The following is a 24,174-nucleotide window of genomic DNA, read 5'->3' as shown; positions in this document are numbered from 1 at the left end:
TCCTACGGTCCCTGCACCGTAGAAGGTGCAGTGACCAGTTCAGTATGATCTCACAGTCCAATCAATGCAAGCGAGACCGCCGCCAAACTCTATAAATGAGATTCACTGTGACTTACAGAACCTTTGTTAAACAACCAGGTTGTTTACCCTTCCTTGACATAGTATAAATATGCTGAATAATACAATAGGTTCTGTGGGTAGATTTACCAAGCCTCTCTCTTTGATATGCCGTCTTGTCTTCTATTTTCCCTTCCCTTTATTTTCTTATGTCTGGCTAATTTGCATATTGAATATTGTGCTTCATAGCTTCGCAAGGACCTTTCAGGACTTTATTGAGCCACTCGCGGCGGACCTTCACAAATTGATTGGCGAAAGGAGGAGACTGGCGGCGTACCATTGAAAGCTCCACGCCGGTTGAGTGTTGGGGCACATTATTAGGCTGAGTTAGCTGGATGAAAATCCATAACCTCTCCTCAACGATCCTGGTCCGCTGTGCCTTTTGAAACACAGAAAGGCATCTTTCCTGCATATCATTGTGTCTGTCTGTCATGGATGATGACAGTGTTATTGCTAGATGTGGCGTCGTCTTCTGGGGTTTCGGCACCATATCTGCATGTTTGACACAACTCACACACACGGTCCTGTCTTTATATTAAGCAGTGCTCTCATGTTTCCTCTTGTCAGTTTGTGCTTCCAGTGCCTGTAGCTATACCATAAGGATCTGCAGTGGGAGGTTGCATTACTTTTTAAATGACTCTCTCTCTCTCTCTCCAGAGTCTCAGGCAGGTATGCTAGCTGGCTCTGGCTGGCATCTGTTCCTGTCTTTATTGAGGTGTCATTGAGATTCAGTGCAGATAAGAGTCCTGCAGAGCACTGGGAGGCTTAGAGGAGGATTCCTCTACTCTGCACCTACGCGCACAAACACACACAGAAAGAGGCACATGCAAGCAGACAGACACACACACACAAACACACACAGAAAGAGGCACATGCAAGCAGACAGACACACACACACATGCACAAACACAGAAAGAGGCACATGCAAGCAGACAGACACACACACACACACACACACAGAAAGAGGCACATGCAAGCAGACAGACACACACACACATGCACAAACACAGAAAGAGGCACATGCAAGCAGACAGACACACACACACATGCACAAACACAGAAAGAGGCACATGCAAGCAGACAGACACACACACACATGCACAAACACAGAAAGAGGCACATGCAAGCAGACAGACACACACACACAAACACACACAGAAAGAGGCACATGCAAGCAGACAGACACACACACACATGCACAAACACAGAAAGAGGCACATGCAAGCAGACAGACACACACACACATGCACAAACACAGAAAGAGGCACATGCAAGCAGACCGACCCACTCTTCTAAACTCATTAATCATGCAATGCGGAGACGACTGGCAGCGCCGTCCCCATCCAGAGTGACAGCAGTCCCTCTTGTCCCTCTTAGATTCATTTGCTCTTAATTGAAAGGGTTGATTCAAAAGCCCAGAAAAGGTTATCAGGAGAGACCGTAGGAGATTATTTTTTTAGACTAGACATATCAGCTCTATTTTATTGGCTTTGGGTGTCCATTTTAGAGTGTTGTGCATATGTTTGTTTTCTGTGTGAGTATGCACTGGCAGGTATATGTGTGGTGTGTGTGTGCATGCATATCTCTGTGTGTGTGCATGCATATCTCTGTGTGTGTGCATGCATATCTCTGTGTGTGTGCATGCATATCTCTGTGTGTGTGCATGCATATCTCTGTGTGTGTGCATGCATATCTCTGTGTGTGTGCATGCATATCTCTGTGTGTGTGCATGCATATCTGTGTGTGTGCGTGCATATCTCTGTGTGTGTGCGTGCATATCTCTGTGTGTGTGCGTGCATATCTCTGTGTGTGTGCGTGCATATCTCTGTGTGTGTGCGTGCATATCTCTGTGTGTGCGTGCATATCTCTGTGTGTGTGCGTGCATATCTCTGTGTGTGTGCGTGCATATCTCTGTGTGTGTGCGTGCATATCTCTGTGTGTGTGCGTGCATATCTCTGTGTGTGTGCGTGCATATCTCTGTGTGTGTGTTTGCACGTTCATATCTGTGTGTGTGTGTTTGCGCACATTTGTGCATGTGTGCTGGGATGTAACGATGTGCTCTTTATACTCAGAGAAGTCGGGATGGATATGGAAATCAGTAGAGCAAGGGCAAGGTCCTGATACCTTTCCACCGCTTTATCCTGGGCTTTCTAAGGTGATGGTCTCAAGGTCCTGATACCTCTCCACCGCAGTATCCTGGGCTTTCTAAGGTGATGGTCTCAAGGTCCTGATACCTCTCCACCGCAGTATCCTGGGCTTTCTAAGGTGATGGTCTCACGGTCCTGACCCTCTTCTCCGCAGTATCCTCGGCTTTCTAAGGTGATGGTCTCAAGGTCCTGACCCTCTCCACCGCAGTATCCTGGGCTTTCTAAGGTGATGGTCTCAAGGTCCTGACCCTCTCCACCGCAGTATCCTGGTCTTTCTAAGGTGATGGTCTCAAGGTCCTGACCCTCTCCACCGCAGTATCCTGGTCTTTCTAAGGTGATGGTCTCAAGGTTCTGACCCTCTCCACCGCAGTATCCTGGGCTTTCTAAGGTGATGGTCTCGAGCCAGTTGAGAAAAGTACTGTAACACGGCCTCGGTCAGTTAGAGCTTTATTTACTTGGCCAGGGCTCATTTGAAAAAGATGTAAGGGAATAGGAAATAGAATTTCCTGAGATGCACAACAGACCTTTCTGTCTTTTCAAGTTTGGGAAAAAACAACAAATCACCCAAACAAAATGCTCCAGACCGAATAAGCTGTATCATTGCTCTCTGTACAACCTCGAAGCTTGAATCATTGCAGGGATTGAGAATGCCAATGGGAGTTGTTTTCTGTTTTGGGAATGATGTCTTATTTTTCAGAGAACAGTTGCTACTTTAAAATGTTACATGTCAAGAACTCAATCAAGACAAAAGTGGTAAAAACACACATTTCTTTGTATAATGATGTTAGAAACTTGTCTTAGTCAATTACACACTGTAGAACTCTATCTACCTAACGCTTCCCCTCCCAGCCTCCCAATGTGTACGAAATACATACTTTCTTTAAAAAAAAAGTCTTTGATGTTTAAATATTTGATTTAGATATTCATTTGCCAGGCTTAGAGTGCCGACGGAACCCTATCTCCAGGATTTGATTTGATTGATTAGTCAACAGCCTCAGAGATGCATTTCAGGGTTGCTCCGAGGATTTTTCAGATTCTCTGACGTGAATGTTTTTTTGATTTGTTCGTACAGTATATCTGGATCACCAACGTTTAGAGTCCATCTTCAAATCTAATTGATCAGACTCTAAATGTTCTCCTTCTTCAGCAAGGGTAACATTGCAAAAGTCGAAACTTCAGAAAAATCTTTGCAAAACTGTTAGCAAAAGTTTTGAACTTCCCAACCATTTGGAAGGACTTTTTCTGATATGATCATGCCATCACTGATGATACCGTTTAAACTCCGCTCCACCATTCTCACTGCGGCATTCAATAATTTTCGGAAGTCTTTCAGATACTATTAGAGGCATCATTGATGATGCCTTACTGCGGGTCAGGTCTCTATGGACTGGTGTAAGACACTGATCTGCTGACACAGCCCCATCGTCTGCTGCAGCCCGTCTATATCTGGGCCTGAGCCAGCAGAGGTGTGTGTGGTCAGGTGGGTCGAGGTGCTGCTTGATATGACAGTGAGGTAGCCTGATGGTGTATTCAATGAGTTGATGTGTGTGTTTGGTGTTGTTTGTCCTGTGTGGCTCAGTTGGTAGAGCATGGCGCTTGTAATGGCAGGGTTGTGGGTTCGATTCCCACTGAGGACCAGTACAAAAACAATTACTTGAACCCCATTGGACATCTCTGGAGAGACCAGAAAATAGCTGTGCAGCGATGCTCCCCATCCAAACTGACAAGAGCTTTAGAGGATCTGCAGAGTAGAGTGGGAGAAACTCCCCAAATACATGTGTAACAAGCTTGTAGCGTCATAGCCAAGAAGACTCAAGGCTGTAATCGCTAAGTTGCTAAAAACAAAGTACTGAGTAGAGGGTCTGAATACCTATGGAAATGTGATATTTAAGTTTTTCTTTTTAGAAATTTGCTAAAACTTTGTCATTATGGGGTATTGTGTGTAGATTTAGAATAAGGCTGTAACGTGGCTTTGTGCTTGTTGTGTGCTACCGTATGTCTTATGAAAGCAACAACTGAACAATGTTTTTCTTTTTTTTTCTTTAATAATGCCTCCCAGAAAATTGAGTTTATTATCTGGGAAAATATTTTATTTTATGTAAACGGTTAAAACCCATTTAATGGAACATTGTATCCTTTATCCCTGTAAATCCATGTTATGAATGAATAAACCAGTTTAAAATGAACAATATATAATTGGGGAGTCACTTAGCCATGACTTAGCAGGCTGACAGGCATCCAGTTACTGTTAGATTGAACATTCGCATGAGCAAAACGAGTGACCTAACAAACTTTGAGCATGGTATCATCGTCGGTGCCATGCGCGCCGGTTCCAGTGTATCAGAAACTGCTGGCCTCCGGGGCTTTTCACACATGACAGTGTCTAGAGTTTACCAAGAATGGTGCAAAAAACATCCAGTCAGTGGCAGTCCTGTTTGCCTAAACAGCACATTGATGAGAGGTCGAAGGAGAATTGCAGAAATCGTGCAAGCTAACAGGCGGGGCATAAACAGGCAAATAATGGCGCAGTACAACACTGGTGGGCAGAACAGAATCTCAGAAAGCACAACTCGTTGGTCCTTGTCACGGATGGATATTGCAGCAGACGACCACACTGGGTTCCACTCCTATCAGCTAAAAACAAGAAGAAGCAGCTCCAGTGGGCATGCGATCACCAACACTGGACAATTGAGGAGTGGAAAAAAGTTGCTTGGTCTGACAAATCCTGATTTTTGTCCAAGTCCTTGGCCCCTTTCTACCTGGTGTCAACAGTACAGGCTGCTGGCGGTGGTGTAATGGTGTGAGGAATGTTTTCCTGGCACATCAAGTCCCTTGATACCAATTGAGCAATGTTTCCATGCCCAGAAAAATTCTGGTTGTTCTAGAGGCAAAGGCGGGTCCTAACCAGTGCTAGAAGTGTGTACCTAATAAACTGGTGTATATTAACATGCATTATCATTTCTCCCGACAGTAAAAGAACTGTTCTGGCATGCTGCATGAAAGAAAGTGCTTCACCCACACTGCGCAGAGTCTGCCAAAATATCGTCAAATGTCAAACGAGGTGCGCTCTGTTGTTCCAGAAGGCACTCTTTCCTGCTTTTCCAATGAGAAAGTTACATTTTTTAGTTCGTTGTGGCGAAAGAGCGCTGTTTGAATTAGAGCTGTTTGAAATAGGCTAGGAACTCCTTCCAGGGGGGACCTCTAATCAAAGGACAGGGCCTTGGCTTTGTTTGATTTGGATTTGTCAACAAGAGACTGCCTTGTTTAAGATGTGAATCAAATTTTATTTGTCACATGCTTCGTAAACAACAGGTGTAGACTAACAGTAAAAATGCAGAGAGAGAAAATAGAGAAATAATAGAAAAGTAAAACATGTAATAGATTCACAATGAATAACGATAGTTAGTACAAAAAGGGTCAATGCAGATAGCTATTTGGTTAACTATTTAGCAGTCTTATAGCTTAGGGGTAGAAGCTGTTCAGGGTCCTGGTGCATTGTTACCGCTTGCCGTGCGGTAGCAGAGAGAACAGTTTGACTTCGGTGGCTGGAGTCTTTGAACATTTTAGGGCCTTCCTCTGACACCCCCTGGTATAGAGGTCCTGGATGACAGGGAGCTTTTCCCCAGTGATGTACTGGGCCGTACGCTCTACCCTCTGTAGGGCCTTACGGTCAGATGCCAAGCAGTTGCCATACCAAGTGGTGATGCAGCCAGTCAAGATTTTTATTTTATTTCACATTTATTAACCATGTAGGCTAGTTGAGAACAAGTTCTCATTTACAACTGCGACCTGGCCAAGAATAAAGCAAAGAATTTCGACACATACATCAACACAGAGTTACACATGGAATAAAGAAAATCTATATACAGTGTGTGCAAATGAGGTAAGATAAGGGAGGTAAGGCAATAAATAGGCCATGGTGGTGAAATAATTACAATATACCAATTAGACACTGGAGTGATTGATATGCAGAAGATGAATGTGCAAGTAGAGATATTGGTGTGCAATGGAGCAAGATAAATAAATACAGTATGGGGATGAGGTAGTTGGATGGACTATTTGCAGATGGGCTATGTACAGGTGTAGTGATCTGTGAGTTGCTCTGACAACTGGTGCTTAAATCTAGTGAGGGAGATGTGGGTCTCCAGCTTCAGTGATTTTTGCGGTTCGTTCCAGTCATTGGCAGCAGAGAACTGGAAGGAAAGGTGGCCAAATAAGGAATTGGCTTTAGGGGTGACTAGTGAGATATACCTGCTGGAGAGCGTGCTACGAGTGGGTGCTGCTATGGTGACCAGTGAGCTGAGATAGGGCGGGGCTTTACCAAGCAGAGACTTGTATATGACCTGGAGCCAGTGGGTTTGGCGACGAGTATGAAGCGAGTGCCAGTCAACAAGAGCACACAGGTCGCAGTGGTGGGTAGTATATGGGGCTTTGGTGACAAAACGGATGGCACTGTGATAGACTGCACTGTGATAGACTGCACCCAATTTGTTGAGTAGAGTGTTGGAGGCTATTTTGTAAATGACATCGCGGAAGTCGAGGATTGGTAGGATGGTCAGTTTTACAAGGGTATGTTTGGCAGCATGAGTGAAGGATGCTTTGTTGCGAAATAGGTAGCCGATTCTGTATTTAATTTTGGATTGGAGATGCTTAATGTGAGTCAGGAAGGAGAGTTTACAGTCTAACCAGACAGCGAGGTATTTGTAGTTGTCCACATATTCTAAGTCAGAACCGTCCAGATTAGTGAAGCTGGATGGGCGGGCAGGTATGGGCAGCGATCGGTTGAAGAGCATGCATTTAGTTTTACTTGCATTTAAGAGCAGTTGGAGGCCTCGGAAGGAGAGTTGTATGGCATTGAAGCTTGTCTGGAGGTTAGTTAACACCATGTCCAAAGAAGGGCCAGAAGTATACAGAATGGTGTCATCTGAGTAGAGGTGGATCAGGGAATCACAGGCAGCAAGAGCGACATCATTGATGTATACAGAGAAGAGTCGGCCCGAGAATTGAAACCTGTGGCACCCCCATAGAGACTGCCAGAGGTCCGGACATAAGGCCCTCCGATTTGACACACTGAACTCTATCAGAGAAGTAGTTGGTGAACCACGCGAGGCAGCCATTTGAGAAACCATGGCTGTTTTGTCTGCCGATAAGAATGTGGTGATAAGATGCGCTCAATGATGCAGCTGTTGAACCTTTTGAGGATCTGAGGTCTTATAGCAAATATTTTCCGCCTCCAAAGGGGGAAGATACATGTCGTGCCCTCTTCACGACAGTGTTGGTGTGTGTGGACCATGATTGATCCATAGTGATGAGGACACAGAGGACCTGGAAGCTCTCGACCCCCTCCACTACAGCCCTGTCAATGTGAATGGGGGTGTGATCGGCCCTCTGTTTCCTGTCGTCCCAGATCAGCTCCTTTGTCTTGCTGACGTTGACGCAGAGGTTGTTGTCCTGGCACAACACTGCCAGGTCTCTGACCATCTCCCTGTCTCATCGTCGTCTGCAAATGTAATTATGTTTTTGGGGTTGTGCTCGCTCACGCAGTCGTGGGTGAACAGGGAGCAGAGGATGGGACTATTAAGTACCCCTGAAGGGCCCCTGTGTTTAGGGTCAGGGTGGCAGATGTGTTGTTGCCTACACTCACCACTTGGGGGCGGCCCGGCGGCCCGTCAGGACGTCCAGGAGCAGTTGCAGTCCCAGAGTCCTTAGCTTAGTGGTGAGCTAGTAGGGTGCTATGGTGTTGAACGCTGAACTCTAGTCTATGAACAGCATTCTCACGTAGGTGTTCCTTTTGTCCAGGTGGGGGATGGCTGTGGGGAGTGTGTCATTTTGGGATCTGTTGTGGCTGTATGCGAATTAGAGTGGCTCCAGTGTGTTTGGGATGATGATGTTGATGTGAGCCAGACTTTCAAAGCATTTCATGGCTACAGATTAATTTAGACAGGTTACCTTGGTGTTCTTGGGCACAGGGACTATGGTGGTTTGGATAATGTGGATTTAAAGACTGCTGTGGCTAGATATACTGTTGTCTCTACTGCAAAGGTATGAAGGAGTAACAGAGAATAGGAGAGGAAGAAAAACAAAGCCTCGGTATGAAAAATAAAATATACAGTAACTCAAGTGATTACCATCATCACTTCCTCCTTCCCTCTCCCTCTCCTCCTCTCCCGGGCTTGAAATGAAACACACCATCCACTGGGACACAACTCTTTTAGAAGAGTGGCAAGGAGGAGATGGAGAAAGAGCATGGCCATGGGGTCCTGGTGAGAAATTGCTCACTGAGCAGTGGAGAGCAGCCTCCCCGGACAGATGAAATGTCCTTATCTTCAGGCAGCAGGGGCTGCCACTGCTGTCCTTTAGGCAGGGCTGCTGTGCTAGAGAAATTCATTGTCCAGGCAGCTAGCATCTCAACTGATCCACACTGACCTTTGTGTCCTCCTAGGGTAGCAACCGCTATACATCAAACATTCTATTACTCAAGATGTTTGTTTACATAAGGGTGTGTGCGTATGGGCTGTTTGTGTACATACATGAACCCGTGCGTGCACATGTTTCTGTAGTCCGTCCACCCCCCCCCCCCCCACCTTCTGCATGCCTGTCACTCAACCCCTAATGAGGATGAAATTTAGGAAGAAAATAATTCCACTTGGCTTTGATACTGCTTGATGTGCACTAATTGCGGCAGATTGTATCTGTATTATTTTCCGTAAGATCAGTGGGGCGCTCTGGTAACTTTCATTAATCACATACACAAAGATGAGGTAATTAGATGTTTCATTATTCCCCCACTTTTTCTGGCATTTATTTAGTGAGACAGAATGTTAATATGATTCAATTCATTATTACACAACTACTGCCGAATGTAGCTATTATGCTTTCAGCTCACATTGTGGCTTCGCTCTGTTGACATTGTGGCTTCGCTCTGTTGACATTGTGGCTTCGCTCTGTTGACATTGTGGCTTCGCTCTGTTGACATTGTGGCTTCGCTCTGTTGACATTGTGGCTTCGCTCTGTTGACATTGTGGCTTCGCTCTGTTGACATTGTGGCTTCGCTCTGTTCACATTGTGGCTTCGCTCTGTTCACATTGTGGCTTCGCTCTGTTTACATTGTGGCTTCGCTCTGTTCACATTGTGGCTTCGCTCTGTTGACATTGTGGCTTCGCTCTGTTGACATTGTGGCTTCGCTCTGTTGACATTGTGGCTTCGCTCTGTTGACATTGTGGCTTCGCTCTTTTGACATTGTGGCTTCGCTCTGTTCACATTGTGGCTTCGCTCTGTTGACATTGTGGCTTCGCTCTGTTCACATTGTGGCTTCGCTCTGTTTACATTGTGGCTTCGCTCTGTTCACATTGTGGCTTCGCTCTTTTGACATTGTGGCTTCGCTCTGTTCACATTGTGGCTTCGCTCTGTTGACATTGTGGCTTCGCTCTGTTGACATTGTGGCTTCGCTCTGTTCACATTGTAGCTTCGCTCTGTTGACATTTTGGCTTCGCTCTGTTCATATTGTGTCTAAGGTTCCTCCTTTGAGTCATAAAGTTAAGTTTGCGTAATGATATTAGCTGTTGAAAAGTGTTGGTCTCTCTCTTTCACACACATGGAGCACAAGATATTTAATCACCTCTTGCCTGATAATTATTTAGTTTTGTCACAAATTTGGGTGTTAAAATGCATACAGTCACTCACAAATAAAAAAAGTCATATCAGTGGTAGGTTATCTGACTAGACAGATTGAGATGACACTTTAACAATTTAACAGGATCATTCTGGCACTGTGTGATCTCACACAAAGATGAATTACTCTGAGAGGAGTAACAAAGGGAGGAGTAACAAAGGGAAGAGTAACAAAGGGAAGAGTAACAAAGGGAAGAGTAACAAAGGGAAGAGTAACAAAGGGAAGAGTAACAAAGGGAAGAGTAACAAAGGGAAGAGTAACAAAGGGAAGAGTAACAAAGGGAAGAGTAACAAAGGGAAGAGTAACAAAGGGAAGAGTAACAAAGGGAAGAGTAACAAAGGGAAGAGTAACAAAGGGAAGAGTAACAAAGGGAAGAGTAACAAAGGGAAGAGTAACAAAGGGAAGAGTAACAAAGGGAAGAGTAACAAAGGGAAGAGTAACAAAGGGAAGAGTAACAGAGGGGAACTCCCATCGGCTCCTAATTATGCCCTTCCTGTACACATCAGAGACGGACAAGAGGCAGAGATGAAGATGGAGGCAGGAAGAGAGACAAAGCGAGTGGCAGGCAGAGAGCGAGAGAGAGAGTGGCAGAGAGGGAGAAAGGCAGGGCAAGATGGGCAGGGAGTGTGAGGGGCAAAGAGAGAGAGAAAGGCAGGGAGTGTGAGTGGCAGGCGGGAGAGGCAGGGAGAGAGGCAGGCAGTGAAAGAGCCAAGGACAGAGGCAGAGAAAAAGAGGCATCTCCCGATGCACTGTTCCAGACACTAGGCCCTCCCCACTGCTTCTCAGTGAGTTGACAAAGAGCTTGAATAATGTATCTATCACTCTTGTTGAGTGGGGGACCGGGCGGCAGTGGAGGCTGCCAGCTTGTTATTGTCTCATTATAGGTGAAGATGACATGTGGAGGTGCAACCTGCCTTGGCATGCACTCCCTCTCCTTTTGCCCTGGTTTCAGGCACCTTGCGCTGGTTGAGGAGAACCAGAGGGATGAATAGCAATACTGTAGAGTAATAAAGTGAGGTAGAGATGGAAAGATAGATGAAGAGAGAGGGGGGGGGGAGAAGAACACCAGCCATGTTCCCTCTATCCCCCCAAATGAAATTGACAGGCTTGCTGAGGTAATTGCTCCCCAGTACTATTTTCTTTGGCAGGAAATAGTGTTATCGACGAATACGGGATTCAATAAGGGCAGGAGATGAGGCTGTTTCAGCTGTGGTCAAAAGGCCTTGTATCTGTCCTCTAGCCATCGGATTTGTCATGCTCCTCCGCCTCTCCATCTCTCTCTCTCTCTCTCTCTCTCTCTCTCCATCTCTTGCTCTGTCTCCTTTTCTGTCTCTCCCTTTCTATTTCTCTTTTTCCCAATCTCTCCTTCTCCCTCTCAATCCTTCCCTCCCTCCCTCTCTGGGGTCTCTTTTGTCCATTTGCCTATGTTTCCTGGGCCTGAAGGGGAAACTCAATTATCCAGTAGCCTGGTTGGTATCGCTGGCTGCCCTCATGATTGGTGCGGTGTGGTGGTGGTAATGTTGATATCATCCCAATGGATTGATTTGGGCCAGGGTCATTAAGCAACCTATTATGGCCTGTGTCTTTGGTTTCCAAGAGGTAAAGGTCAACGGATAGGGAAACCAGAGCCGTAGACTTTCTGTACAGAGCGGTCAGCCTGATGGGAATTGCTGTGAGGAAGAAGAAAAAAAAATCTAGAAAATACACTGTGTACAAAACATTAGGAACACCATCCTAATATTGCGTGACACCCCCTTTTACCCTCAGAACAGCCTCGATTCGTCGGGGCATGGACTACAAGGTGTCAAAAGCATACCACAGGGATGCTGGCTGATGTTGACTCCAATACTTCCCAGTTGTGTCAAGTTTGCTGGATGTCCTTTGGGTAGTGGACCATCCATGATATTATACACAGGAAACTGTTGAGTGTGAAAAACCCAGCATCGTTGCAGTTCTTGACACACTCAAACAGGTTCGTCTGGCACTTACTCCCATACCATGTCTCAATTGTCTCAAGGCTAATAATTAATTAGCCTGTCTCCTCCCCTTCATCTACACTGATTGAAGTGGATTTAACAGGTGACATCAATAAGGGATTATAGCTTTCACCTGGTCAGTCCATGTCATGTAAAGAACAGGTGTTCCTAATGTTTTCTACACTCAGTGAATTATGTGCATTTTCCCCTCTTACACACGTCATTATTCTCAACTGGAATACACACATCATTATTCTCAACTGGAAAACACGCGTCATTATTCTCAACTGGAATACACACGTCATTATTCTCCACTGGAAAACACGCGTCATTATTCTCAACTGGAATATACGCGTCATTATTCTCAACTGGAAAACACGCGTCATTATTCTCAACTGGAAAACACGCGTCATTATTCTCGACTGGAATTATTCTCGACTGGAAAACGAGTCATTATTCTCAACTGGAATACACGCGTCATTATTCTCAACTTGAATACACGCGTCATTATTCTCAACTGGAAAACGAGTCATTATTCTCAACTGGAAAACGAGTCATTATTCTCAACTGGAATACACGGATTATTCTCAACTTGAATACACGCGTCATTATTCTCGACTGGAAAACGAGTCATTATTCTCAACTGGAATACACGCGTCATTATTCTCAACTTGAATACACGCGTCATTATTCTCAACTGGAAAACACGCGTCATTATTCTCAACTGGACAACACGCGTCATTATTCTCAACTGGAATACACGCGTCATTATTCTCAACTGGAATACACGCGTCATTATTCTCAACTGGAATACACGCGTCATTATTCTCAACTGGAATACACGCGTCATTATTCTCAACTGGAATACACGCGTCATTATTCTCAACTGGAATACACGCGTCATTATTCTCAACTGGAATACACGCGTCATTATTCTCAACTGGAATACACGCGTCATTATTCTCAACTGGAATACACGCGTCATTATTCTCAACTGGAATACACGCAACTGGAATACATTATTCTCAACTGGAATACACGCGTCATTATTCTCAACTGGAATACACGCGTCATTATTCTCGACTAGAAAACAAGCGTCATTATTCTCGACTGGAAAACACGCGTCATTATTCTCGACTGGAACACACGCGTCATTATTCTCGACTGGAACACACGCGTCATTATTCTCGACTGGAACACACTTCGTTGTTTATTCCGATCCCCATTAGCTTTCATAGAATCAAAATCTATTCTTCCTGGAGTCCACACAAAACATTAAATATGACAAGTAAGTAACAAAACACTGATACTAGGGCTGACCCAATTAGTCAACTGGTCAATTGTTTGGTCGATAGGTTTTTTGTTGACCAATATTTATTTTTGTCGAGTAGCAAATATATATATATATATACACACACACACACACAACCGTTCAAAAAGTTTGGGGTCACTTAGAAATGTCCTTGTTTTTGAAAGAAAAGCAAATTGTTGTCCATCAAATTGATCAGAAATAGTGTAGACATTGTTAATGTTGTAAATGACTATTGTAGCTGGAAACGGCTGATTTTTAAACAAATTGAATATCTACATAGGCGTACAGAGGCCCATTATCAGCAACCATCACTCCTGTGTTACAATGTCACGTTATGTTAACTATTCCAAGTTTATAATTTTAAAAGGCTAACTGATCATTAGAAAACCCTTTTGCAATTATGTTAGCACAGCTGAAAACTGTTGTTCTGATTAAATAAGCAATAAAACTAGCCTTCTTTAGACTAGTTGAGTGTCTGGAGCATCAGCATTTGTGGGTTCGATTACAGGCTCAAAATGGCCAGAAACAAAGTACTTTCTTCTGAAACTCATCAGTCTATTCTTGTTCTGAGAAATAAAGGCTATTCCATGCAAGAAATTGCCAAGAAACTGAATATCTCGTACAACGCTGTGTTCTACTCCCTTCACAGAACAGCGCAAACTGTCTCTAACCAGAATAGAAAGAGGACTGGGAGGCCCCGGTGCACAACTGAACAAGAGGACAAGTACATTAGTGTGTCTAGTTTGAGGAACAAACCCCTCTCAAGTCCTTAACTGGCAGCTTCATTAAATAGTACCCACAAAAACACCCGTCTCAACGTCAACAGTGAAGAGGCGACTCCGGGATGCCGGCCTTCTAGGTGCCCATTTGGGGATCTGATAGTATTTCTAATTGGCTAAACGCACCACCACTAATGAGCTGTGAAGCTTCTCAAAGTAATGTTTTCTTCACCTCAGACAGGAAGCAAACAAAGTCTGTTTTAAAATTCATTGAATGACAATAGTTTCTGAATGAATTAGAAAAATATTTCCATCTCTCTCCCTGTCGATAACCACTCAACGTGAAAAGGAAAAATGTCATGCTCTGATCCAGTGGAAACATCATAAAATAGGTCTACCTGATGAGCTCTTATCCCTTGTGAAAAATAGCCTACAGCTGTGTCTGTCCCGAGCTCACTGGAGCAGGAAACTCTGAGGGACCAGAATATTTTATACAATGTTGCTAGAGCAAGCTTCGGGCTAGACCCAAGTTGATAGTTGATACAATGTTTCAAGTTTGTTGCAGACAGGCCACACATAGCCAATGTGATATTTATTTTTGTCAGGATATTTTCTACCTGCATGCTACAATGTTTGTATTTGTTGGCTTTATGTAGATTATTTTAAATACAGTAGTTGGCAATAGAAGTTTAGGTTTTTAGATACGAAAACATTATTATAAATTAAATGAAAACCATAACTGGCACGCATGTCGGTAGATATTGTAAGATATATTGGCATTCCACATGAGAAAGGTTGCCGTCTCCTCTTGTAACATATTACCGGCAACTTCAGGAGAGTAATGGCAGAATCTGCGAAAGCCAGCAGGAGGAGGAGGATGGTCAGGTAAGGTTAAGGTTTTTCTCTTCTTGATCTCTGGCTCCCTCTTGAGTCTTGTGTCTTATTTCATCAATTAGCATCAGACAAGCGTGAAGTTGATTTTATTAAAACACACAGGGTGTATCTATATATGGAAAATACACCAATCAATTGGTCAAAAGAACAGACGACTTTCGGTCGACCAAGATTTTTTGGGGCGGGGATAGACAAGGACAATGCCACACGTTAAATACAATGATATATAAACAATACAAAATTATTATAATAACACAAACAATAGAACCAAAAAAATATGTTTGTTAGTGTGTCTGTGTGTGCGTGCGTTTGTCCCCTCACAGTCCCTGCGGTTCCATGAGATGTTGTTAAATCCATTTTATAAAGATAATTTTTCTGTTTGCTTGAGTAATTGAAGATGGAAGGGACTTCCATGCGATCATGGCTCACTATAATACTGTGTTCCCATGAATTTCTTTTGGACCTGTCTTGTGGGGTATGAATTGGTGTCTGAGCTGAATGTTATCTGAAATCTGGAATTTTCATCACTCAATTTTCATTTTTCATAAACACCAGAGAAGCAGTTACTCTCTGGTCAAACCTCAACCAGGAAAGACTGGCTTGTATGTTGTTGTTCTGTATGTGCAGTTAAGGGCAAGGCATGATGCTCTGTTTTAAACCAGCTGCAGCTTTGATAGGTTTTTTCTTTTCTGCACTTGATCATATTACCTGACAGTGATGAAGATCGGACAAGACCAGAGCCTCTGAACAATTAGTACAGTTGATTTTTAAAACAGACAATACCCCCCCATCTTCACAGCAACTGTGTTAATATGATATGACCATCCTCAACTTGCTCAATGGTCACACACTTTATGCACAACTCCAGTTGAGGTTTAGGTCTTAGAGAATGTTTTGAACCAAATACAATGCTTTTAGTTTTAGATATATTTAAGACTAGTTTATTATTAATCACCTTTTTTTTTGCTACTGACTGTAACTTCTTATTTAGAATTTCAGTGCGCTCACTGGCTTTGGATGGTGACATAGTGTGGAATCATCCACATACATAGTCATTCCAGCTTCTTGTAAGACCAGTGGCAAATCATTTGTAAAAAATAGAGAAGAGTAACGGCCTAAGGCTACTGCCCTGAGGGACACCACACTGTACATACAGTGAGCTCCAAAAGTATTTGGACAGTAACCATTTTTGTTGTTGTTTTGGCTATGTATTCCAGGACTTTGGATTTTAAATGATATAATTAATGACTGTGAGGTTAACGTGCAAACTGCCAGCTTTAATTTGAGGGTATCTGTATCCATATCAGGTGAACTGTTAAAAAATTACAACACTTTTTGTTCATAGTCCCCCCATTTTAGGGGACCGACATTATTGGGACGAATTTACTTATGTGTATAAAGTATTCAAATGTTTAGTATTTGGTCCCATATTCATAGCACGCAATGATTGCAGTACATCAAGCTTGTGACTCTGGATGTATTTGCTGTTTGTTTTGGTCTTGTTTCAGATTATTTTGTGCCCATAGAAATTAATGGTAAATAATGTTTTGTCATTTTAGAGTTACTTTTTAAAATTGTAAATAAGAATAGAACATGTGTCTAAACACTTCTACATTAATGTGGATGCTACCATGATTATTGATAGCCCTGAATGAATCTTGAATAATGATGAGTGACAAAGTTAGACGCACAAATGTCATACCTCCCCAATAATGCTAACCTCCCCTGTTATTGTAATGGTGAGAGGTTAGCATGTCTTGGGGGTATTTATGTGTCTGTAACTTGTGTGAAACATACAAACACTTTGGGTTTGCTTTGAGCAGAGGTCCAGGTGTATTGGAGAAAGGGAGAGGTTACAGGTAAAGAAATACAGTTGTAAACTGAGCGTTGACTACAGATGTGAAGATTTATTCAGTTCTAAATGGGAACTTGCTATCAATTAAAAAAAGGTCTAGAAAGACCTTTGCATGGGAGAGATAGAGGGCCAAGAGTCATGGGAAGAGGTCCCAGAAAGAGGGAGCACTTTGGGGTTATTCCAATCCAGAGTAATGAGTAGGCTGATTACCTTTCCAAGTGGCCTGATAACGTCTATTAGTCAGTCAGGTAAGCGCACAGCCAGTCATGTCAGTGCCCTCCACATTTCCAGAACAGCAAGAGGACAAAGATGAATAGAGTGCAGAGATCAATAAGAATTAAAGCAAGGCGGAGAGGTGGTGTGAGAAGAAATAGAGAAAGAGAGGGCAAGCAGAATTGGTTAAAGAGAGAAAGAAGGAGAAGACAGGGAATTAGATTTTACAGGATGAATAATGTACATGTAAGTGCAGATAATTTGAGCTTGCGTAAAATCTTTCCTTTTATTTAAGCAGCTCTGCTAACTTCCCAGCGAGGGTGGTAGTGTTTAAGTCAGGTAGAATGTCTGTGGAGGAAGTCATGTAAGTGATGCAACAAAACAATTCAAACATCTAATCACACTATTGGACAATGATAGATTGCATATTGCGATCTGGAGGATAATATTTATTTATTTTACCTTTATTTAACTAGGCAAGTCAGTTAAGAACAAATTCTTATTTTCAATGACGGCCTAGGAACAGTGGGTTAACTGCCTGTTCAGGGGCAGAACGACAGATTTGTACCTTGTCAGCTTGGGGATTTGAACTTGCAACCTTCCGTTTTGTTTAATGTTGTTTTATATATACACTGAGTGTACAAACCATTCGGACCATCTTCCTAATACTGAGTTTTGCCCTCAGAACCGTCTCAATTAATCTGGGCATGGATTCTACAAGGTGTTGAAAGCGTTCCACTCCGTAGGGATGCTGGCCCCTGTTGACTCCAATGCTTCCCACTGTTGAATCAAGTTTGCTGGATATGCTTTGGGTGGTGGACCATTCTTGGTACACACGGGAAACTGTTAAGCATGAAAAACGCAGCAGCGTTGCAGTTCTTTACACACACACACCGGTTCGCCTGGCACCTATTACCATACACCGTTCAAAGGCACTTAACTTTTGTCTTGCCCATTCACCCTCTGAATGGCACACAACCACAATCCATGTCTCAGTTGTGTCAAGGATTGAAAATCCTTACTTAACCTGTCTCCTCCCCTTCATCTACACTGATTGAAGTAGATATATATAGATATATATATAGATAGATATATATAGACTATATCTATATACACTATCTATATAGACCATATATATAGATTATATATATAGATATAGTGTATATATGTGTGTGTGTGTGGTGTTGTGCAATACTGACCAAACGTATCCTTTCACTATAACAAGAATCACCCCATGAGCTTAGATGTTTTTTCTCCACAATGTCATTAGCTCGCTGATGTCCTTCCTTCCTCTCACATAGACCAGACAGATTCTTTCTCTTTGATTCTGCCATGCGGGAGACGGCTACCAGACCTCTCTTCCCTCCAGATGAAAGAAGCTGCTTATTATCCCCAAACTGCCTATTAGTGCAACATGCTTGGTGTGGAACCGGCTAAGTTCAGAGATGAACAGATTCAAGATCATTCAACTGCAATCGAGACATTTCTGATACGGTTTCTTTACCTCCTCCACCTCCATTAATTCAGTTCTATCTGTAACTGGGTTAGGTTGATATGCCACCTTTTGGGCTCCCGAGTGACGCAGCGATCTAAGGCACTGCATCTCCGTGCAAGAGGCATCACTATAGTACCTGGTTCGAATCCAGGCTCTATCACATCTGGCTGTGATTGGGAGTGCCACAGGGTGGCGCACAATTGACCCAGCGCCATCGGATTTTGGCCGGAGTAGGCTGTCATTGTACAAAAGAATTTGTTCTTAACTGACTTGCCTAGTTAAATAAAGGTTAAATACAAAATCAATAAAAATAACATATTCCTTGTTTTTGTCCCAACTTTGGCTGGCAGGTTGTTTTTCTCAGGTTGTGACAAATAAAACAATGTCTTTCTGAAAGAATTCTGTCTACAATGCCACCTTCTGTCAGGTAATCTGACAAGGTGATTTACAAGATTGGAATTCAATGTATTTTTGTTTGTTTCATTGTAGAATTGTTCACATGACAAATGTCAGGGAGTACAAGAACAGAGAATGGATTGACAGAACTCACTATTTATTTGTCTTGGCTCTTTGTCCTAGATTTAGATATTGGTGTGAGTGTATACCGTGCTATTCAGTCATCTTGGGCTTAGATACTGGTGTGAGTGTATACCGTGCTATTCAGTCATCTTGGGTTTAGATACTGGTGTGAGTGTATACCGTGCTATTCAGTCATCTTGGGTTTAGATACTGGTGTGAGTGTATATCGTGCTATTCAGTCATCTTGGGTTTAGATACTGGTGAGAGTGTATACCGTGCTATTCAGTCATCTTGGGTTTAGATACTGGTGGGCGTGTATACTGTGCTATTCAGTCATCTTGGGTTTAGATACTGGTGGGAGTGTATACTGTGCTATTCAGTCATCTTGGGTTTAGATACTGGTGGGAGTGTATACTGTGCTATTCAGTGGGAGGGTATACTGTGCTATTCAGTCATCTTGGGTTTAGATACTGGTGGGAGTGTATACTGTGCTATTCAGTCATCTTGGGTTTAGATACTGGTGGGAGTGTATACTGTGCTATTCAGTCATCTTGGGTTTAGATACTGGTGGGAGTGTATACTGTGCTATTCAGTCGTCTTGGGTTTAGATACTGGTGGGAGTGTATACTGTGCTATTCAGTCGTCTTGGGTTTAGATACTGGTGGGAGTGTATACTGTGCTATTCAGTCGTCTTGGGTTTAGATACTGGTGGGAGTGTATACTGTGCTATTCAGTCATCTTGGGTTTAGATACTGGTGGGAGTGTATACTGTGCTATTCAGTCATCTTGGGTTTAGATACTGGTGGGAGTGTATACTGTGCTATTCAGTCATCTTGGGTTTAGATACTGGTGGGAGTGTATACTGTGCTATTCAGTCATCTTGGGTTTAGATACTGGTGGGAGTGTATACTGTGCTGATACTGGTGGGAGTGTATACTATTCAGTCGTCTTGGGTTTAGATACTGGTGGGAGTGTATACTGTGCTATTCAGTCGTCTTGGGTTTAGATACTGGTGGGAGTGTATACTGTGCTATTCAGTCGTCTTGGATTTAGATACTGGTGGGAGTGTATACTGTGCTATTCAGTCATCTTGGGTTTAGATACTGGTGGGAGTGTATACTGTGCTATTCAGTCATCTTGGGTTTAGATACTGGTGGGAGTGTATACTGTGCTATTCAGTCATCTTGGGTTTAGATACAGTTTCAGTTCCTTGCTCAGAACATGAGAACATATGAAAGCTGGTGGTTCCTTTTAACATTAGTCTTAAATATTCCCAGGTAAGAAGTTTTAGGTTGTAGTTATTATAGGACTATTTCCCTCTATACCATTTGTATTTAATTAACCTTTGACTATTGGCTGTTCTTATAGGCACTTTAGTATTGCCAGTGTAACAGTATAGCTTCCGTCCCTATCCTCACTCCTCCCTGGGCTCGAACCAGCAACACAACGACAACAGCCACATCGAAGCAGCATTACCCATGCAGAACCACCCCAAGGCTCAGAGCGAGTGAAGTTTGAAAGACTTAGCACGCACCAACTAGCTAGCCATTTCACTTAGGTTACACCAGCCTCATCTTGGGAGTTGATAGGCTTGAAGTCATAAACAGCGCAATGCTTGACGCACAACGAAGAGCTGCTGGCAAAACGAACAAAAGTGTTGTTTGAATGAATGTTTATGCGCCTGCTTCTGCCTACCACTGCTCAGTCAGATACTTACATACTTGTACTTACATACTTGTATGCTTGTATGCTCAGTCAGATTATATGCAACGCAGGACACGCTAGATAACATCTAGTAATATCATCAACCATGTGCAGTTAACTAGTGATTATGATTGATTGTTTTTTTATAAGGTAAGTTTAATGCTAGCTAGCAACTTACCTTGGCTTACTGCATTCGCGTAACAGTCTACAACGAGAGAGAGGCAGGTCGTTATTGCGTTGGACTAGTTAACTGTAAGGTTGCAAGATTGAATCCCCCAAGCTTACAAGGTGAAAATCTGTCGTTCTGCCCCTGAACGAGGCAGTTAACCCACCGTTCCTAAGCCGTCATTGAAAATAAGAATGTGTTCTTAACTGACTTGCCTAGTTAAATAAAGGTATAATTTTGTATTTTTTTAAACGGCAAATTGGCACCCATAAATACCGATTTTCTATTATGAAACCTTGAAATCAGCCCTAATTAATCGGCCATTCCGATTAATCGGACGACCTCTAGTGTATACCGTGCTATTCAGTCATCTAGGCAGGTAAAACAAATTGATCTGAACAGATGGGGGAAAGTCATGACTTAACCAGTCTAGGGGGACTGTTTGGACAGGCCCTGTAATATACATGATAGACTCAGTGATTAGTTTTTTGTTTACCCATACACAATTCAGTCACTAGTCCTGGATGCGCCCCTTCCCGCAGTCGTCTTTAACCACAGACATGCTGTTTTAGATATGAGGCATCGACTCATCAGCTATTTCACAGTAGCTCTACAACAGTGAAACCCAATAAAACCACCAGTATTGTGTAGCGGTATGTTCATGCGAGATGAAAGTGTCTGTTTGTCTTTGCCAGCTGCAGGGAGGGTGTGTGCAACATGTGCCAGCCCCTCTTTTAAAGTTCTACACAGGAATCCATTTAGAGGAAGCATGGCCGCTAGTGATCAGCATGCATGTTAGTCGGGAGGGTTGGCAGCTCCCTGTGGGATAGACCTCCGTGTCAGTTCAGCCTTAGCTGATTGAGGGAAGTTAGAACACATCCGGAGAATCCCTATCTCTGTTCCCTATCCCCGTTCCCTATCCCTATCCCCGTTCCTTATCCCCATTCATATCCCTCACTCTGAATACGGCGATGGAAGGCAAAGTTTTGGCTCCTCTTCATGGTAGCACCACTGGGAGATTGTCAATGACATTACCCTGTTTACCATGTAAATTATGGATCAAATCACTGTGATCCACAATTTCTCTGTGTTTCTATTGTTTTCTTTCTGTTGATCTAGTATTTGTAATACCTTTGGTATGTTCCCCTGTGTTAGGATTGGCAACTATTTTCTGCTCAATGTTCAACAGAGTAATAATACTACAGTTTCTGTACTATAATAATGAATCTCTTCTGTGCGTTTTTTCTGCAGGGAGGACTGAGGAACAGCAAGCATGAGTGTACACTGTCATCACAAGAGTATGTCCATGAGCTGCGCTCTGGCATCAGTGAGGACAAGCTGCTCATCTGCCTGGAGTCCCTTCGTGTCTCTCTCACCAGTAACCCTGTCAGGTATGGTCCTTACTCTCTTACTGACTTAAGTGCAAAGTGCCCCTAAATGAACCTCCATTCTGGCCAACCTGTTCCTCTGGTTATGTTCTACCCTCCTCATGGGGGAACATCTACTGACGTTCACTCAATTCTCAGTACAGTTCTGACAAAAAGTTTATGCAGACCTCATTTGCTTCATCTATTGCTGCGTTCACACAGGCAGTCCAATCCTGATATTATTTCTACTAATTGGTCTATTGACCAATCAGACCAATCTCTGAAAAAGATCTGATGTGATTGGTCTAAACACCAATTAGTGGTAAAAATATTAGAATTGGGCTGCCAGTGTGAACACAGAAGAAGTTGGCATCTGCTGGATACCTTCCATTTGCTAATTGGATCTATGTCAGGAGATCTCTTAGGCTCTGATTCACACAGAGCGATGGGCTTGGTTGAACAAGAATAGCCCATAGCATTGCCCATTTAAAACAAGCATAGAGTGGAAGTCCATAGCCTGTCATTCCATCACCACTCTATCCATTAGGTTCTAATAGATAGGAAGTCCCTCTTTTCCACATCAGAAAGCCAGCCATTCTCTGTCTCTGAGACCTTAATAAGCATGGCGGCCCTCACCATAAGATCGAGTGTCTTTAATATCTCTCCGTTTCCCCCATCACCAAGAGTGGCATTCGCTGCCCACAGCCCCCTATTTTTAATCTGTTTTGATTATAGTTAATGTTAAGATAATTCAGTTTTTCTCTGTCCTGTGCCCGTTTATAGCAAGCTTTGATGGGCCTGTCACTCAACCATAATTAGGCCACGGCAACTGCGTTGTGGGAGCCTTTTTCCACCCACAAAGTTCTCATCTTCCGTTCTTGTAGATAGGGATGTTCAAATTTAATTTGGTCCCAACAGCCCGGAGGAACCCTCAATGACAGCCGAACACTCTCAATTATTCACCAAACCCCACTGTCGAAGATAGGTTTTTTAATGTGAATCAATGAATGGTGCATATAAAGTGATTATCAGATGAGTGGCAGATCTTCTTTTATGACCGACCCCCAATCCTCGGAGATGGCCCGGCAGTAGCCCCAGAGGGCCATTTATTTGTTCTGGGAGATACAGCGGAGGCAATATCCTAGCATCCTAACAGCTTGGAAAACGACTAGGCTTTGGTGTGGTCACACTGGAAAGATCATGCACACCCACAGAACAACACAACGTGCTCTGCACTCCAAAGCGATTAATAGATTTCTGTAGAAAATTCCCCCGCCCATCTTTCTCACTGTGGCTGAGTAACAGTGTAGCTAGAAACCATAGTTGGAAAAACAAGGTAAACAGCAAAACTTTGTTTTTCTCTTCCTTTGAAAAAATCCAACCAATGATGGATAAATACTCCACCTCAAGGTAACCTCCCAAGTTCTTGCTTTCATTAAGATAAAGACATATTTGTATTGTTTGGCTTTATCTGATAACAGAAAAACTGTTCCCAGACCTGCCTTTGTGCTGTTTACCTTCTGTCTGCCTGCACATTAATCAGGGGGAAATTGGCGTAAATCATTTCTGTTTGAAAAACCCACATAACACTCCCTTTGCACCTTGCCGAGCTGTAAAGTTCAGCACCGCTAGCTATGAAAATCACACCACTCCTCCTCACACGGCAAAAGGCCAGTTAGTGCCAAGGGGACCGAGGGAGGCCAGGTTCGCCCTCTGGATGTTTTCAAACCGGTGAACTCGTGACCACAGAGGGAGGGAGCGGCGCTCTGCGGCAGCGTCTTGGACGCCCACGGAAGGCCAAGCTTAGCCAGGAGAAAGGCACCCTGGGGTGAGATGGGGGGGCTGGGAGAAGCACAGCGCTGTTTGAAGCCCACCCCGCTGCTCCTCTTCAGGCCTCTCATTGTTTTACTGAAAGCGAAGGGAGTGGAGGAGGAGATAGAGGGGACATGTTGGCCTCTTGGAGCATAGCGAAGGTTACTCACAATTAATATGAATGCACTTAATTGTCACGGATCACA

General features: G+C 43.4%; 1 protein-coding gene and 1 non-coding gene across 2 annotated transcripts in view; both read left to right on the top strand.

The window, feature by feature from the left end:
• Positions 1 to 24,174, top strand: part of diaph2 (diaphanous-related formin 2) — a 689,895-nt gene that overhangs the window by 153,122 nt on the left and 512,599 nt on the right. Inside the window, 1 exon segment of the mRNA XM_024383199.2 lies at positions 22,041 to 22,180. Coding sequence (XP_024238967.2) covers positions 22,041 to 22,180 — 140 coding nt within the window.
• Positions 3,828 to 3,901, top strand: trnat-ugu. Its single transcript has one exon. It is a non-coding gene; the product is annotated as a tRNA-Thr (tRNA).

This window comes from Oncorhynchus tshawytscha, linkage group LG21, assembly GCF_018296145.1.
Source record: "Oncorhynchus tshawytscha isolate Ot180627B linkage group LG21, Otsh_v2.0, whole genome shotgun sequence".
Taxonomy (NCBI): Eukaryota; Metazoa; Chordata; class Actinopteri; order Salmoniformes; family Salmonidae; genus Oncorhynchus; species Oncorhynchus tshawytscha.
The sequence above is the reverse complement of the archived record's forward strand: the minus strand, read 5'-3'. Positions and strand labels throughout refer to the sequence as shown.